This window comes from Typopeltis vanoorti, chromosome 8, assembly GCF_054136105.1.
Source record: "Typopeltis vanoorti isolate ZY-2024b chromosome 8, IOZ_Tvanoo_1.0, whole genome shotgun sequence".
In the NCBI taxonomy this organism is placed as follows: Eukaryota; Metazoa; Arthropoda; class Arachnida; order Uropygi; family Thelyphonidae; genus Typopeltis; species Typopeltis vanoorti.
In genome coordinates, this window is record NC_143556.1 from 120054624 (window position 1) to 120072110 (window position 17487).

The 17487-nt window shown below is 33.8% G+C and overlaps 1 protein-coding gene across 1 annotated transcript in view; it reads left to right on the forward strand.

The window, feature by feature from the left end:
* superdeath (Suppressor of ER stress-induced death) overlaps window positions 1-17487 on the forward strand; it is a 503396-nt gene that overhangs the window by 256905 nt on the left and 229004 nt on the right. Inside the window, exon 11 of the mRNA XM_090396917.1 lies at window positions 15533-15621. Coding sequence (XP_090253043.1) covers window positions 15533-15621 — 89 coding nt within the window. The remainder of the gene's footprint in view (window positions 1-15532; window positions 15622-17487) is intronic.

A 17487-nucleotide genomic window follows, 5' to 3' on the forward strand; every position in this document is an offset into this window, starting at 1 on the left:
CAATCAACTCAGTAAAGCCACCGGAAACTTCTATGTACCTGACATGATAAACAAACTGCCGTTCGACAACAGAAACCTAGGAACATACAGAGAGCTGAAACAGGCACTATATAAATATTATAGCGAGAATGAAAATTAGAGCAATTCCTGTTTCTCTCTCCCCCACCACACATGCACACACACACACACACACACACACACACACACACACACACACACACACACACACACACACACACACACACACACACACACACACACACACACAAACCTATGACAAACCCCCCCTCTCAAAAACTATCACTACAAGAACACAAAGAAACAAACACACCGTGTCTAAATCCAACCCTATTTGCACAATAAAAGTTAAACTGTAATAGCAGTCGAAGTCTTCCAAGCACGTACCAACAAACAGTAAAATCAACACCTGGCTTGTGACCAGTATAGGAACACAACCATGAAACCACCACCTTCTGTCATCTATTATCTTCCTCAGATAAGCTCACCTAAGCTTCGAGGAAGAAAATTACTAACTTGCACGTATCTGTTATACACACTTGTAATGCGTTATAAATATTATATATATATATAATTACTACAGCAACTATGTATGCAATTCATCTGAGACATAAAAAAAAATAATAATAATAAATACATAAATAATAATAATAATTATTATTATTATTATTATTATTATTATTATTATTATTATTATTATTATTATTATTATTATGTATATTCTAAATTCAAAAATTCTGTATAATCCTTATTGTAAATATTGTAAATATTATTATTGTATGTAATTTATACTGAGACATAATAAAATGTTTAAAAAAAATTATTATTATTATTATTATTATTATTATTATTATTATTATTATTATTATTATTATTATTATTATTATTATTATTATTAGAGCCTGTGTAGCTCAGTGGATGTGGCATTTACACACCACCGCGCTAGGCCGCACGAAGGAAATCTTGGTTTCGAGTCTAGTCGGCGACTAGAGGAAATTTTTCTAAGCCTTTTTTCGACCGGTTCCCGAGTTAGTCGATCTCTGGCACAGGCAAGCAGGTTTTTCCTCCCGGAAACTCGGGTTTTTCGTCCTGTAAACTCAAGAAAATCGACCGTAGAACCCACATTATTTCAGACATTAAATATATTGTGTTAGGGTTAGAGACCACGAGATGGCGGCACATTTGAGCCGTCTCTCTTCACTGCGTACCGCTTAATTAGTGATAGCGTTGGGCCATCTGTCTCTGATTGGGTACCAGTGGAGATTGAACTGCCCACTCAGTCTCCAAAAGTTAGATAGGGCTAAATGGCCTCGCCTACTCCCGTATATACGGGAATAAAAAGGCGTTAGCTGATTTTTTTTTTTTTTTTTTTTTTTTTATTATTATTGTTGTTGTTGTTGTTTCAATTGAACATTAGATATGATACTATACTTTTCTTGTTAAATCTTCTGCACTAAAAATTCTGGCTATTAAATTAACATACGATTCCTTGTGTTTCCAAGCTATTTCTGTAGCTGATTTTTTTTCCAAAAAGTTGACACAGTTTCTTGAAATATTTGAAGGTTGTCCTGAAAAAATAAGACCAATAATTCACTGAGTGGATTTTCAAAAAAGTCTCTGATTAGTTTGTGGCAAGAAATTTCACAAGATTTATCTGCGAACTCGCAAATTTCTTTTGGTTTTATCAAATCTAATCTGTTGATTACGTCGAATATAGTAACAAAATTGTCACTATTTTATCCATTTTAATTCATTTCATATTTTATCCATTAAAAACCCACAATTACATTATTTGCTAGCTCTATCTTTTTGTTCTGCCTTTAGGATAGTAAAATCATAAAGTTTTGAATTAATTTTCGACTGTCAACCACATGATTTTAAACTTTTATCATGTACACCTGTGTGAAAAGAAAGAAAATGTACCTTCTCTTTATTTCTGAAAACACCATTGAGAGTTACTGATATTACTTGCTCAAACAGCATTTGTGATATAAGAGCAAGTGACTAGTTCTGTCACTCATATGTCCAAAATTGTTGGGATGGAAAAATACATAGCATTACGTGGTGGAGGGTAATGGGGTAGTTGAGAGAGTGATGACAGTCTTCCCTACAATGACCTACCCTCATCCCCCCCTCCTCCAGAGATGTCCATTCTATAAAGGAGGATGAGTGATCTCTCCATTTGTGTTAGTGATGTTACTTATCTCAAAGAGATAACTTCAGTCGTTATACTCTAACCATCACAGAGAATTCCATACCCAAACCTTTACCCACAATTCTGCACTCGAACCAAAGACACAATGTGATATCAGGACGGGTCCCCAGGGAAATTCCAAGGATTCCAAACTCTAACCATCATCATCCACAATGCCATATGCACACCGTTACCCAGAATTTCACACTGAAACCAAAAGGCACAATATCATGTTAATGACGGATGATGCCCCAACGGAAATACCAAACATTCCATACTCTTAATATCACCCAGAATTCCATACTAAAACCATTACCCATAAGCCACCACTGAAAACAAGCAAAAACAAAACACTCACATAACTCATGCACACAGGACAAAACCTAAAAGGAACAAGAATCAACTGCATTTTCAGTTTATTTACTGTTCGTTGTATCAGCCCGCAGATCGTCTTGTGTGTGTTGTGCTGCACTATACTGTTTTGTGTATCCCATAAAGTAAAAAAAAAATGTGCAAACCCAAAACCCTTTGAAATTTTCTTTCTTCAGGAAAATAGCAAGAGATAAATCTTGTGAAATATTTTAGGTAATTACACATTTGAATTTTTGATTGTAAGTATATTTGTAAATAATAATTCAGTCAAATAAATGTGTATTTTTAAACTTAAATGAAGAAATGTAGGTGTCGTTGACATGTTCTCCATATTTAAGAAAATTATTCTGATTACAATTTGTAATAAAGTTAACATTTAATTAGAAAAGTAATGATGTTCTTAAGATCTTAATCATCACATAGGAGCAGGTGAAACTGAGAGTCCAGTAATTAATTATTTCAGAAAATGGGAACGTGAAAGAAAAAAAAATGTGTGTGTGTGTGTTTGAGTAGGTGAGGGGGTGCTACTGATATCCAGTATTTAATTATTTTAGGATCAGAATATTCAGATTAGTTATGTATATGAGGAAAACAAAGTGTGTGTTTGATGGGGGTTGGGTGAGGCGACAACACTGATAGCCTGTTATTAATTATTTTAGAATATGTCTACTGCAATCTATTGACAAATAATTTTCCATAGTTCCACACTCGAACCAACACTTCACCAAATATCCTCATAGAATTCCAATCTCTGATCATTACCCATAATGCCACATACGAACAAAAATCTCATCTCATCTCATTGACAAATACTGACACATTCCAGAATTCAACACTCTGGCCATTACCCATAATTCCATTTTAGAACCAAAGACACAACATGACATCAATTACGGATGCTTCCCCCACTGAAATTCCAAAATAACTTAACTCTAAACATCACCTAGAATTCCATACTCAAACCTTTACCTACAATTCCACACTCGAACCATAGACGCTACGTGACGTCATTCGCTGATATCTCACTAAGGAAATTCCAAGGATTCCATACTCTTATCTTATCCCTCACCCACAATTCCATACGTGAACAATTATCCAGAATGCCATATGCTAACCAAAAGACTCAACATGACTTCACTGACAGATGTGTTCCCCACCAAAATTCCAAACATTCCATATCCATGGCGTCACTGATCAAATCACACAATAACGTCACCGATCTTATCACCCATAACGTCACGAATCCTTATGTTATCTTGATCTTCATCTGGTTTAAATTGACCACCATACGACACTTATGACTTTTGTTTCATTTGAAATTTGCTGGCTTTCCAGGGGCCAAGTACTAAGTAGGTCATTTCAATTAAGGCATGAAATTTTGTTGTTCGTAAATGAACATAAGTCTGATTTTGCATTACTCCTTGTTGACGAAGCATGGTTATCAACAATATCCTATTTTTAGACTAAACCTCTCCCTTTAGGGTAAATTTTTAATTGTGCTTGATGCCTACGACAAAATAAAGGCATTCGAGAAAAAACTGGTGTAATGGATTACTTATATAAAAGACAGATAATTTGCACCTTTTCCAAACAATTGGAATCATTTTTTGTGGAAAATGTTTTTTTTTTTTAATTCTGAGTTTCTGGAAAGGGTCTCTGATCACCTCAAACTCTGAAACAAAATTTTGAAATGTATTTTACAAATAACTTTTATAAGAAATTTAAATGTGTTCACGATCCATTTAAGGCTTTTAGTCATGAGAACGACATTTCCTTATTGAAAAAAGAACAGCTTACTGAGAATTCGTGTGATAGTGGGCTTAAAATGCAATTCAGTGATCTTGATTTAGCTTGATTCTGGATCCCGCCTTCAGTGAGAAGTGAATTTCCCCAATTATTCAGATAAAGAAGCATTGAAAATATTCATGCAGTTTTCTACAACCTATCTTTGTGAGAAAGGGTTTTCATCTCTCCTTGAAATAAAAAATAAAATACATAAATCGTCTTAGTGTGTTTGTGCCGATCTTCGACTGAATTACCAATATTTAGCCAGATATCCGGTAACTCTATTAACATAATTATATCATTAAATAATGCTGGATTTAATATCCACTTAACTTTTGTAATTTTTGCATCGCCAAACTGAAGCCTCTTGGCACTTTATTTTAGTAAATACTTTACACACCAACCGATATTTGCTTACGAAAAATATCACCTCTGCGACATTTCAAGTTCCTTAGTATTACAAGAGAGTTTTTGCTCTCTTAAGGTTTCTGCCTATTCTCTGAGAGTAAACAAATAAGTTCGAATCATCTCTCAGGACAGTGAAACCTTATCAAAATGGACCAATAGGAGGCGAATATATGGACACTGGCATTCATGCTCTTTGTTAAGTCTGGCTAGGGCAACCAGTAAATGTCGGCGAATGTCTTCTCATAGGGTCTCGGGTCAAATTCCAGAAGAAACTTTTATAGTTTCTGTATTCGGCTATGAAATAATGCTGGTTTTAATACCCGCTTAATTTTCCTAATTTTTGCATTGCCAAACTGAAACCTTTTGATCCTTTACTTTAGTAAATAATTATATCATATTATTTATTTATTTAATAAAAATTAAAACTTTATTCAATGATGATGCACTTTTAATCGTTTACTTCCCATTTAACTAATTATGTTTCCATAGTTTCCATATGTTCGAAACATGATTTTAGATTTATTATGTTATAAATGCCGTAGGCCAATCGGTTGTTCCTCCCAGAAACTCGGGTTTTTTATCCTGTGAACTGAAGAAAATCGACCGTAGTACCCACATTATTTAAGACAGTAACATATCTCGTTAGGATTAGGTACTAAGAGATGGCAGCACTTGTTTGCCAGTTCATCGGTGGCTGCTATAATTAGTGATTGACATGGGCCAACTATCTCTGATTGGCTACTGGTAGAGATTGAACTGCCCACTCAGTCTCCAAATGCTAGATAGGTTATGAAACGCCTCACCTACTCCCTATAAGGGAATAAAATGCATTAGCTGGTTTATTTATTATTTATTTATTTAAATGCTGTAGTTTTTCTTTAAAAAATTATATCACTTAGTGGTCTGTAGAATAGTTTTAGGCATTTACTGGCCTTTGGATTTAGAAATGTTGGAAACTCTGGCTTATAGCATTAAAGAGACCAAATGAAAACTTACATAGATTTTTCATAAATATTATTATTATTATTATTATTATTATTATTATTATTATTATTCATGACACCTCCAAGGAGTCTGAAGACTCATCGTGGGAGGACACCTACAACTGTCTCAACCACTACACCGAACCTCTACTACGAATCAAATATTACAAATATTAAACTCGGAAGTACCCACACTTGAATGATAAAAGCAGGTGAGAAGAAAATAACTAAAACGTTTAGCAATCTTAATTTCTTAGCATAACATTTTTGTGAAAACTCTGAGAGTAAGCATGATTCATTTCTTGTCAGGAACTCTAAAACTAGTTAATGCATTTTCTTGGATGGCTGAGTTGAAGGAACACAATTACTGCAACCGTTGCCTTTTTTTTCTAAACTGAATGTTTATATAAATCTAAACGTGTCTAGTGTGTAATATTCTATGTGATTGTTTCATGACATAATTCAGTAGTAATGGTTTTTGAGAGGGTTTCTTATAGGCTTGTGTGTATGTGTGTTTGAGAGAGAGAGAGAGTAATTTCCCTCTAATATTCGGTTTTTCTGTAATACTTATATAGTGCCTGTTCCAGTTTTCTGTAGGTTTCTGTCGTCGAATGGCAGTTTGTTTATTATATCAGGTATGTAGAAGTTTTGGGTGACTTTTCTGTAGTGATTATTATACTTATATGTTATGTAGTTTGTCGAGTGTGGTCCTGTTATCTGATATGTTGTTCTGCTTACTCTGTAGGTTGGATTGATGTAATGTTTTAGCATGGCTCCGTAGTGGCATAAGTGTTTCACCTCGTGTTCTGTCATTGATGCCCGTATAAGTGCGGGCTGTTCTTTATATTCCCAGAGTATCAGTTTTAACATTTTATTTTGCAACGATTATAGTCTGTAGTCTGCGCAGAATGCGTATGATGGAATTACATATCTTAAAATGTTTTTACATAATGCTTTATCGACGTGTATGGGGGGGGGTGTCAGAGCAATTTCTTTTAATCGATAATATAGTTTACCTGCTATTATTTACATATCTTAAAATGTTTTTACATAATGCTTTATCGACGTGTGTGTGTGTGTGTGTGTGTGTGTGTGTGTGTGTGTGTGTGTGTGTGTGTGTGTGTGTGTGTGTGTGTGTGTGTGTGTGTGTGTGTGTGTGTGTGTGTGTCAGAGCAATTTCTTTTAATCGATAATATAGTTTACTTGCTATTATTTACATATCTTAAAATGTTTTTACATAATGCTTTATCGACGTGTGTGTGTGTGTGTGTGTCAGAGCAATTTCTTTTAATCGATAATATAGTTTGCTTGCTATTATCCTGATTTTGTTGTGTAGATAATTTGTATTGCTATTCCAACTTTGATCAGCATCGAAGTGAAATCTTAGATTGAGTGTTGTTTTTAACTGTGTGATGGTTGTGGTTTAAGGACCAGTGCCTATAGTAGATAGTGATATATTTAGTTTATATGGGTAGGGTCTGGGGGTTTTTGAATATCATTAGCTTTGTTTTTTTGTGATTTATATATATGCCGTTTTCAGTTAGCCAGTTTGGGATCAGATTTATATCATGTTGCATATTTGTGTATGTTATATTTGTGCTGTTGTGAATGGATACTATGACAGTGTCATCTGCATATTGGAAGATTTTACTTTTTAGGCCAAGATGACTAATGTTATGTGTGTGTATATATGTTACACAGAACGGCAGATAGACCATCTCCTTTTGGTACTCCACGGGTTACCGGTACCTCTTTGCTCTGCGCTGATCCTATACATGTGATGTGCTTTCTGTTTTCCATGTATGCTTTGAACCATTGTAGTTAACGACCTCTGATTCCGATGTATATTATGTTGTTCAAGAAGGATTTGCATGTTACTGGGTCAAACACTTTTGTTAGATCAATAAAAACGACTAATACTATTCTGTTATTATCTGATGCAGCGTTTATTAGGTCGGTGAAATCTTCCAAGAGTGTTGCTGTTCCTTTATTTATTTATTTATTTATTTATTTATTTTGAATGCCATATTGTGTTTTGGGGATGATTTTGAATTTTTCAATGTATGTGGAGATTTTGCAATACACAATGTGCTCCATGATTCGGTTGAATCATGCTAATGGGCCAGTAATTACTTATAATGTTTCCTTTTTTATGTTTAAGTGTGGGAGTGATTAATGCAATGTTTAGTGTTTCGAGTATGATTTTCGAAGATTTTATTTAACATTTTTAGTAGAACTGGACATAGGTTAGTTGAGTGGGTTTTTTTATGTCTTTTGGTCTGATTTCATCTATTTCTGGTCCTTTGTTACGATTAATTTCTTAAATTGCAAGTGAAAGTCGTCTTTTGTTACTGTTGGAACTACAATAACCAGGTTGCTTGTGGTCCAAGTGGAGAATATTTCTTTATGTAAGCAGAGAATGTTTCCTGTAGTGTTTGGACAGAATTCGCGAACTGCTGATTAAAGTTGTTTGCCAACTGTTTCAGAGATTTTGGCTCACAAACGAAGTTGTTTTTTATTGTTTCTGAGGAAGTGGTTTTTTGTGTATTGTCCAGCATTTCATTAAATAATCAGGTGCCAGGTTTCCTTTATGTCATTCTGAGCTGTTGATAATTTGCTTCTATAATCGTTACATTTTGCATTCTAAACTGTGTTGTTAACAGGTGCCATTTTCTTTTCTATTCAACTTGTATAACCGTATCGTAAGGCGAATTTTCGTTTCCATAGGGCATCTTTTCTTTGTATGTGTATTAATATGTTGTCTGTTATCCATGGATTCGTTCTGGTTTGGGAGCAGTTTTTTTTTTCTTAATGCTTCGTTATATATTTTTTTTAAATGTAGGTTTAAGATTAGAGCCTCCGTAGCTCAGTCGTTATAGACGAAGAACTTTTATCGGAAAAACCTCTGATCAATTATCGTCAGTGACGTGACGAACCGTTATCTGTCTCTTTCATTGAAAGGTGAGTGACCCGGTCTAATACAGAGGAGGTAGGGTTTATTTTCACCCAGAAACAAGAGGTTTTCGTTCCCCCCCCCCAATGCAAACAAACGGGCCCCATGAATACATACATCTACAGACATAGGACACACCAGGAGGCACAGAGCTAACCACCTCATCATCGAGTTACGGTTACCGTTGCAAGAATAAAAACCTTTAGACCGTAAAGGTAGAAGAGGAAGGATTAAGAAGAAGATGGTGACTGCGTCCAGTCTGTTTTTCTGATTTTCCTTAACTATAGTTTCGTTTATGATGCTATTATACTGTTTTGTAGCCTCAGTGAGTTTTAAGTGTTCTGGTTCAGTTTGCAACTGCAGTGCAGTGACATAATGGTCTGCCAGTTTACACGTTATTACCACTGCTGTACAGCAGGTTTGCTTGTACTGGGGGGATGAAAAGCCCTTGTTTCCAGGTGAAAAAACCCTACCCCACGGTGTGAGACCGGCTACTCACCTTTGGAGGGTTAACTCGGGAACCGGTCGAAAAAAGGCTCAGAAAAATTATTTCCTCTAGTCGGTAACTAGATTTGAACCACCAAATCCTTTCTTCGTGCGGTCAAGCACTGTAGAATGCAAACGCCACTTCTACTGAGCTACACAGGTTTAAATAATGAACTTTTAAAATCTAAAAAATTACTGCTATATGAAGACCATATGTGTAAAAATTGGTGTAAAGAAATCTTTAAGCAAAATCATTAACACAGATCATAATACATAAGAAAACGTAAATAGAAAAAAAAAAAAAATTTTTAAACATCAGTACTGTGAAATTCATGTCGGGAATGGGAAAAAATAAGTAGGGTAAACTGATATAATGTAATTAAATATTTTAGAAAACTGTCTAATGCTACCTATTGACATTATTTGAGTTTCCTGTAAACACTTCGTCCACATACTCGAAAACCAGAACTAATAATCTCAATATAGAATGTTGGTGTCATTAGCATCACATAAGGCCCCTGCATGAACATCAAAAGGGAAAATATGAGTCATGGTTAGACACTGTTGACTTTACACTCACATAAACATAACACTACTTATTTATTAATAATTATAAATTAATAATATATTAATTATTAATTATTATTTATAATTAAATAACTATTTATTTGTGCTTTCAAAACAAGTTTCCAATAAGAAATTGCTAACGGAGAGTCCAAACCTTTTGTCTCATTTCCTTTACACTTACTAATGCTAAAGAAAAATACGACATCTTGAAAAAAAATTAAAATTTCAACTGCAGAAGTAGGTTTGAAGCACAAGAAATCGAAGGTAAAATTAATAGCTAGAAGGGAAAACCAGTTCATCTCCACAGTTTTGCAAGCAAAAGCAGTTTCTGTATGCCAACGATGGAGACAGAAAAAGTACATTTTGAAAAGCATATTTTGAATTTTTAAAGCAAAATAGAGAAAAACAACTAATTAGATTGAAAAAATAATATAGATGCATATCAAAATTTCACATCGAGTGATGAGAATTTTGATGTTATAGTATTCCAAATGATGAAACATTATGGATGTGAATGTCAAAACTTTGAAAAGCTCATGAATTTCTTGTTTGCCATTATCATAAATATTTATTTGAAATTAAACGTTTTATTTTTCTTTTCATTTTTTAATTTTTTTTTATGTTCGTCATTGATGTCGCAAATTGTTATCAAGAAATATGGAAATCCTACTTGCAGACACTTGTTAAGTTTAAAGTCTTAATTTCTGTTTAGTTATGAATGTGAAAAAAAATTATGAATGCAATAAACAGTTTGTGTATGTCAACGAAGGAGACATAAAAAGTAAATTTTGAAAAGCATATTTTTGAATTTTTATGAGAAATAATTAGAATTAATTTTATGAGAAATGAAAAACTCTTAAGAAATGTGGGAAAGCAGGCTCAAAGCTACAGAGCAGCTTTTATAAATTCAATGAAATCTGGATTTTGAGCTTTAGTGGCCAGATGTGATGCAACCTCAGAATTTGTTAATTCCATATCTCGACTTCTGAAGAATCAGTTGTTCAAATACAAAATCTCTTTTATGAGGTTTCAGTTATAAAAATACTACTGCAAGATTTAAAGTAAAATAGAGAAAAACAACCAAGCAGATTGAAAAAAAAATTAAATAAATGCAGAAGCATATCAAAAGCACACATGAAGTGATGCAAATTTTTGGGATGCTGTATTACAACTGATGAAAACAATATAAGTGTGAATGTCAAAACTTTGACAAGATGATGAATTTCTTGTTTGCTGTGATCATAAATATTTATTTGAAGTTAAACATCTTATTTTTGTTTAAATTTTTTTTTTAGTCGACATTGATGTCACATATTGTTTTCAAGAAATATGTAACCCTACTTTCAGACACACTTGTTAAGTTTGAAGTCTTAATTTCTGTTTAATTATGAATGCGAAAAAAAAAATTACGACTGCAAATTACCAAGTCTTAGTGCAATCTGTCATAATACAATGAAAATTAACAGAAGAGAAGAGGATAGGGGTGACTTTACCTTACTTCCAGTCATTGTTTGTCTCATTTCCTTTCAGTCAACACTTACTAAAGCAAAATAAAAATGAGGGAGTCTAAGGTATAATCTTTGAAAGTTCTAGCAGAGGAATTAATTTGAAAATTATGTTAACAGACCTAATATTTAGTTTAAATATGAATAAATAATTATTTATTTGTGTTGAAAAAAACCTAACATAATAAATGACTTAAAAAAGAGAGTTAAATGAGTTAAAAAAAGACGCGAACAAAAAAAAAAAAAACTCACCTCACTTCTCAGAATTCCATACTCAAACCATCACCCAGAATTTTACAAACAGGAAGTCAACATACCCATGACAATAACGTACATTTCCACTTCACCTCAATGACGTCACATTGAACAGAAACCTCTAGGAACAATAATCGAGAGCATTATCAGTTTATTTACTGCAATTCGTTCTTTCAAGCCGCAGATCGTCTTGTGTGTGCTTGTGTGTTGTGTTGTACTATACTCTTCTGTGTATCCCATAAAGTAAAAAAAATGAGCGAACCCAAAACCCTTTGGGATTTTTCTTTCTTCAGGAAAATAGCAAGAGAGACAAATCTTGTGAAATATTTCTAGGTAATTACATGTTTTAATTTTTAATTGTGAATATACTTGTAAATAATATTTCAGTCAAATAAATGTGTATTTGTAAATTTAAACGAAAAATTAAGGTATCGTTGATGTGTTCTCATATTTTAGAATATTTATCCTGCTTAGAACTTGTAATAAAGGTAACATTTAATTAGTTTTATAAATGTGAACATGAGAGAATAAAAATGGGTGTGTGTGTGCATTTGTGTGTTTTAGTATTGTGTGGGGAACACCGTTGATAGCCTGTAATTAATTATGTTAGAAAATGTCTAGCTATAACCTATTGACGAGAAAAACATGAAAGAAAAAAAAACAGTAAAACTGAGATTCCAGTAATTAATTATTTTAGAAAATATGAACATGTGAAAATGAAAGAAAACAAATTTGTGGGGGGGAGGGTGTAAATCACTGATATCCAGTAATTAATTATTTCAGAAAATGTAAACATGAAAAAATGTGTTAGTTTTTGTGGGGGGGGGGGGTGTAGAACACTTCTGGTATCCAATAGTTAATTATTTTAGAAAATGTAAACATGAAAGAAAAAAATTTGCACGTTTTAGTTCAGTAAGGAGGATACTGGTGATATCCAGTAACTAATTATTTCAGAAAATGTCTACTGGTATATTGACAAATATCTTCCCATAGTTTGACAATCGAGCCAATGACCCCAACACTTGACCAAATATCCTCCCAGAATTATAATCTCTAATCATTACCCATAATGCCACATGCAAACAAAAAACTCATCTCATGTCAATTACAAACACGACCACATCCCAGAATTCCACTCTGACCATTACACACAAGTCCACACTCGAACCTAACACACAACATGATGTCACTTCACTAATTCTTACCTTATCTACATCTGAATCTTGTCAGAACTCTATGCTCTAACCATTACCCAGAATTCCATACTCTAACCATCACCCACAATTCCATATGTGACCAATTACCCAGAATTCCAAATTCAAACAATTACCCAGAATGCCAAATGTGAACAAAAAGACATAACATTATGTCACAGACAGATGTGTCCCCCAGGGAATTTCCATACTCATGACATCAAAAATCCTTATCTCTAACCATCACCCACAATTCCGAATGCAAACCATTACCTAGAATTCTGTATGCAAACCATTACCCAGAATTCCATATGCAAACCATTACCCAGAATTTCATATGCAAACACTTATCCACAATTCCATATGCAAACCAAAACACACAACGTGATGTCACTGACACATGTCCCCACGAAAATTCTAAACATTCCATACTGATGACATTACGAGTCCTTATCTCTAACCATCATCCACAATCCCATATGCAAACCATTATCCAGAATTTCATATGCGAACAATTACCCTCAATTCCATATGGGAACTAAAACACACTACGTGACGTCGCACACAGATGATCCCCCAGAGAAATTCCAACATTCCATGCTCATGACGTCACGATTCCTTATCTTATATTGATCTTGTTCTTAGTGCCACCCCTACTACTTTCATGAGTTCCATTCAGATCCTTGGCTACTGGTTTTTTAATCCTGCTAGCGCTTATAAGGTTAACCTATGAGATGATCATTTTTATACTGTTGATTTAGGTGTTTGCCAATAGGTTGAACAGTTGTTTGCAGTGTTCCTTTAAAGAATTTAGTTCTTGCTGTTGTTCTGGTGTCTCTTTAATTAAGTTATGCTGTCTTTCTGTTAGGTCTTTAACGCTGTTTTTAATTTCTCTAACGGTCTGCAATACATCGTCTATAGAACTGTTATTAAATTTAATAAATTCCTCATATTGGTTGAATTTTTCAGTAATTTGTGTGGTAAGTTTTTCAAATAGCAACAAATATGATTAAACAGTGTTTTAGGTTTTGTAAATCTATTTTCTAGTAATACATTAAAAGTGTGCTCAACTAGTTTCCATTACTGTACTCCTTGTTTTTCATTTCCTCTGCTGATGATTCTGCGTTAGCTGTTTACCACCTGCTGTTGTTTGCTGCATTAACTGTTTGCCACCTACTTTCCTTGCGATAGTTCTTTCCTGCCTGCCGTTGAAGGCGTCATTCCTTTGTTTTCTTTATAGTGTGGGGACTTCCACTTATCACTCTTCGCATTCGACTTTCGCTGCCAATTAGCTCCAGACAATCACAAACTGAGAAAATGCATATTTTTCTGGCAGTTCCTGCATGATATGTGGCTTTCTTTCCCCCGTTAAGTCTTCCTGGCATTTATAGCTCTTCATTTTTCTGGTTTCGGATGAAGTGATTATGTAAACACGGGTTACAAAAAAATGCTTCCAGACATTAAATTGGTCATCAACTTTCTAACCGAGAATGACATACAAATAAACTCTGAAAAAACAATGTTAATGATATTCAAAATTACACAGATAGAAAAACTAAGTATCCCACTATTCGACATCCCTTCTCCTTTGCGCCAGGAAGCACCCCATTAAATTAACAGCTATTGCATAGATTCAAAACAATAAATTTCACTTCGATGCTAACAGAAATTGATAAAGCCATATATACTATCTTCACAACAAACTCCTGGTAATAGCAAATAAAGTAGTCGATTAAAACATATATGTTGTTCCCATGTACATGAAAATACTAATCTATAAGGCATTATGTGAATACATCTTAAGATAGGCAATTACGCATTCTGCGTATTGTAAAATAAGCATTCTGCACATACTATAAACTATACAACTTTGCAATCTTTGCAATATAAAATGAGAAAACTGTTTTAATATCAAAAAAGCTGAAGAAAACATTGGTGAATCCTGGCTCGAAGTAACTACTAGCAATCAGAAGTGTGTGGCGTTATGTTTTATCACATTGGAAGAATGTTTTCACAAGTTTTGAATCTCGAATAATTTTTTTTCAGAAAACATTGTGCAGATTGGGAAAGATCACAAGTTTGAAACTTGGGATTATGACAATGTGCACAAATTCATTAGTTCTCATTTAAATGACCTCGGTGATGAAACATTTGTGAAGATGAATTAATAATATTTATATGAAGAAGAGGAAGATAAATTAGATGAAACTGTAGCTGACGTAATTACAATATTCTCTAATTTAGCTTTCAAGTTTTACCGGTAAAATAGATGGTGCTTATGATTTTCTTATGCACTCCGTTCCTAACATTGAACGAAGCATTGACAAGCATTGCAAAATGCCGTTCGATGTTACAAAGATATGCATGCAAGAGAAAATTAAGAAAAAGCTGTGAAAACTACAATTTTTAAATTTTACAACTAAATATTTGTATTCAATTATCAAAAATAAAACTCTTTACTCATTTTTTCTCTGTTATGATTTTCTACTATTATTTTAATCTTTTTTAATTTTCCTGCGCATTAATTAGTATTTCTGGTGACCTTGCATTCAATAAATTATGGATAATTTTTTTTCACCATTGCGGTAATTGTCTGTTTGGAACACATTACACTATAATACATTATAATAATGTTTTAAACAGTATGGCATGGAAATTTTTCGGTACATATTAACCGTGCTGCGTAAGGTATTACTGTATAGGTAAATATTCCGTGATAATAACATAATGAACCAGCTCTCTCATCTTAAAAGTTATTATCACAGTTTTATATTATTTCATATCATATAATAATAAATTATTATATATTTCAGTCCTAACTGGGAAATCCCACTCACTTACACTGACGAAATCAAAATGGAATGGGAACCAAAAGCTCATTTATGGTTGCACAAAACTAACGGTAAGTCACTTGAAATAAAATGATATAAATACTTTAATTTTAGTTGCATATTCGTAAATATAAAAGCCAAATATGCTAAAAAATAATGTTAGAAAATATTTATGCGTTTCTGACACGAATCTCTTTGTAAATTTAGAACAATTATTTATAACTGTTTTGTGAAGACAGATATGTCTCCACAAAAGGAACCTAATGATATCTTACAGAGGTTTGAGAGTTTCTTCAAATGTGTTTTTTAGTTCTGGATAGCAGATTCATTGGCAAGAGAATATCCACATCGAATATCGAAGTGAAAACTCGTACAGAGAAAATGGAGTAGCAATATCGTATAAATTAAACATTAAAACAGAACGCGTAACATTACACGTATGGAGCGTGTTGTGTTAGTCACTGTTATGTGAGCACGTTCTGTAGTTTTGAGCGAAATTAAATTCTCTCAGACTGAGTGATCTTATTAAGGTTTTCCACATGTCAGCTATTATCATTCCCTGGTTTCTGTTAAGATTTTCTCCAGAACGGAGGACTACAACGGCTTCTTCGAAATTTCTACAACGGAAATCTCCTTTAAGCTGATATCCCAATCAATGGTATGGTTAGAAATCGCGAAATGATGGGATAGAACTTAGTTGTCTGTTCTGTTGTTATTAATATCTCCTATATGTTCTTTTTTTCGGATTTCGAGGCTTCTCGACGTCTGTCCTATATAGTTTAGACTACAAGCACATGGGATGTTGTATACTCCAGTGTGTTTGAAAACAGCATTAATATCTTTTGGCGATTTTAAAAATTGACGAACAGTCTTGACCGGTTTGAACTCAACTCTGATGTTGAAAGGTTTAAAACGTTTTGTAATCTTTTCGGACACTGTACCTGCATAAGGAATAACTATGAACGAACTGTATTAAGTGATGGTAGGTTATTGTTGTTGTGGGGGTTTCCATGAAAAATCTTGTTGATTAGATTCCTTGGATAGGCATTTTTTATTAATGTCTCTGATATATGAGTAATTTCATCATAGAGTTCTTTTTATTCTGAGATGATGTTCGTGGCTCTATTGTTGAGCTTATGTATTATACTGATCTTCTGGGAAATATGGTGAGTTGATTTGAAATGAAGGTAGCGTCCAGTGTGTGCTGGTTTGCGGTGGACTATTAGTTTGATATGTCCATCTGCTAGTTTCTTGATTATGGTATCCAAAAATGGTAGATGATTATCTTTTTCCAGTTAAAAAGTGAACTGTATTTTTTGGTGAAAAGAATTAATTTTGGTTAAAAAGTCCAAAAGAGCTGTTTTTGTGTCCCTCCAAATTATGAAGACATCGTCTACATACCTCCACTACACTAAAAGTTTTGGATCTAATTTTGAGAGGATGTCTTTTCTAGCTTTTCCATGAACAGATCTGGACAGGGCGGCGAAAGGGGACTGCCATAGTTAAGCCATTTAGTTGCTCATATATCGTTTCATTCCATTTAGAATAATTAGATTTAAGGCAATGACGAATATATGAGCCGTATCCTCAGGAAGAGATTTTAAAGGATACTGATAACTTCTTCTATGTTGGTAAATAGAGATACCACGTCCAAGCTAGCGGGAATCACTGTCTTTAAGATCGAGATGTTTTTCACTTTTTCAATAAAGTGCTTTGAATTCTTAATGTAAGTGTCCGATTTTCTGATATGTCCTTTTAGGAGGCTGGAGGGGTGTTTGGACAATAAATATGTGGGTGCAACAACAGACCAGACAACTCAGGTCTAGCCCATCATTTCGCGATTACTAACCATACCATTGATTTGGATAGTAGCTCCATGCCTGACCTAGAAGGAGATTTCTGTTGTAGAAATTTCAAAGAAGCCGTTGTAGTCCTCC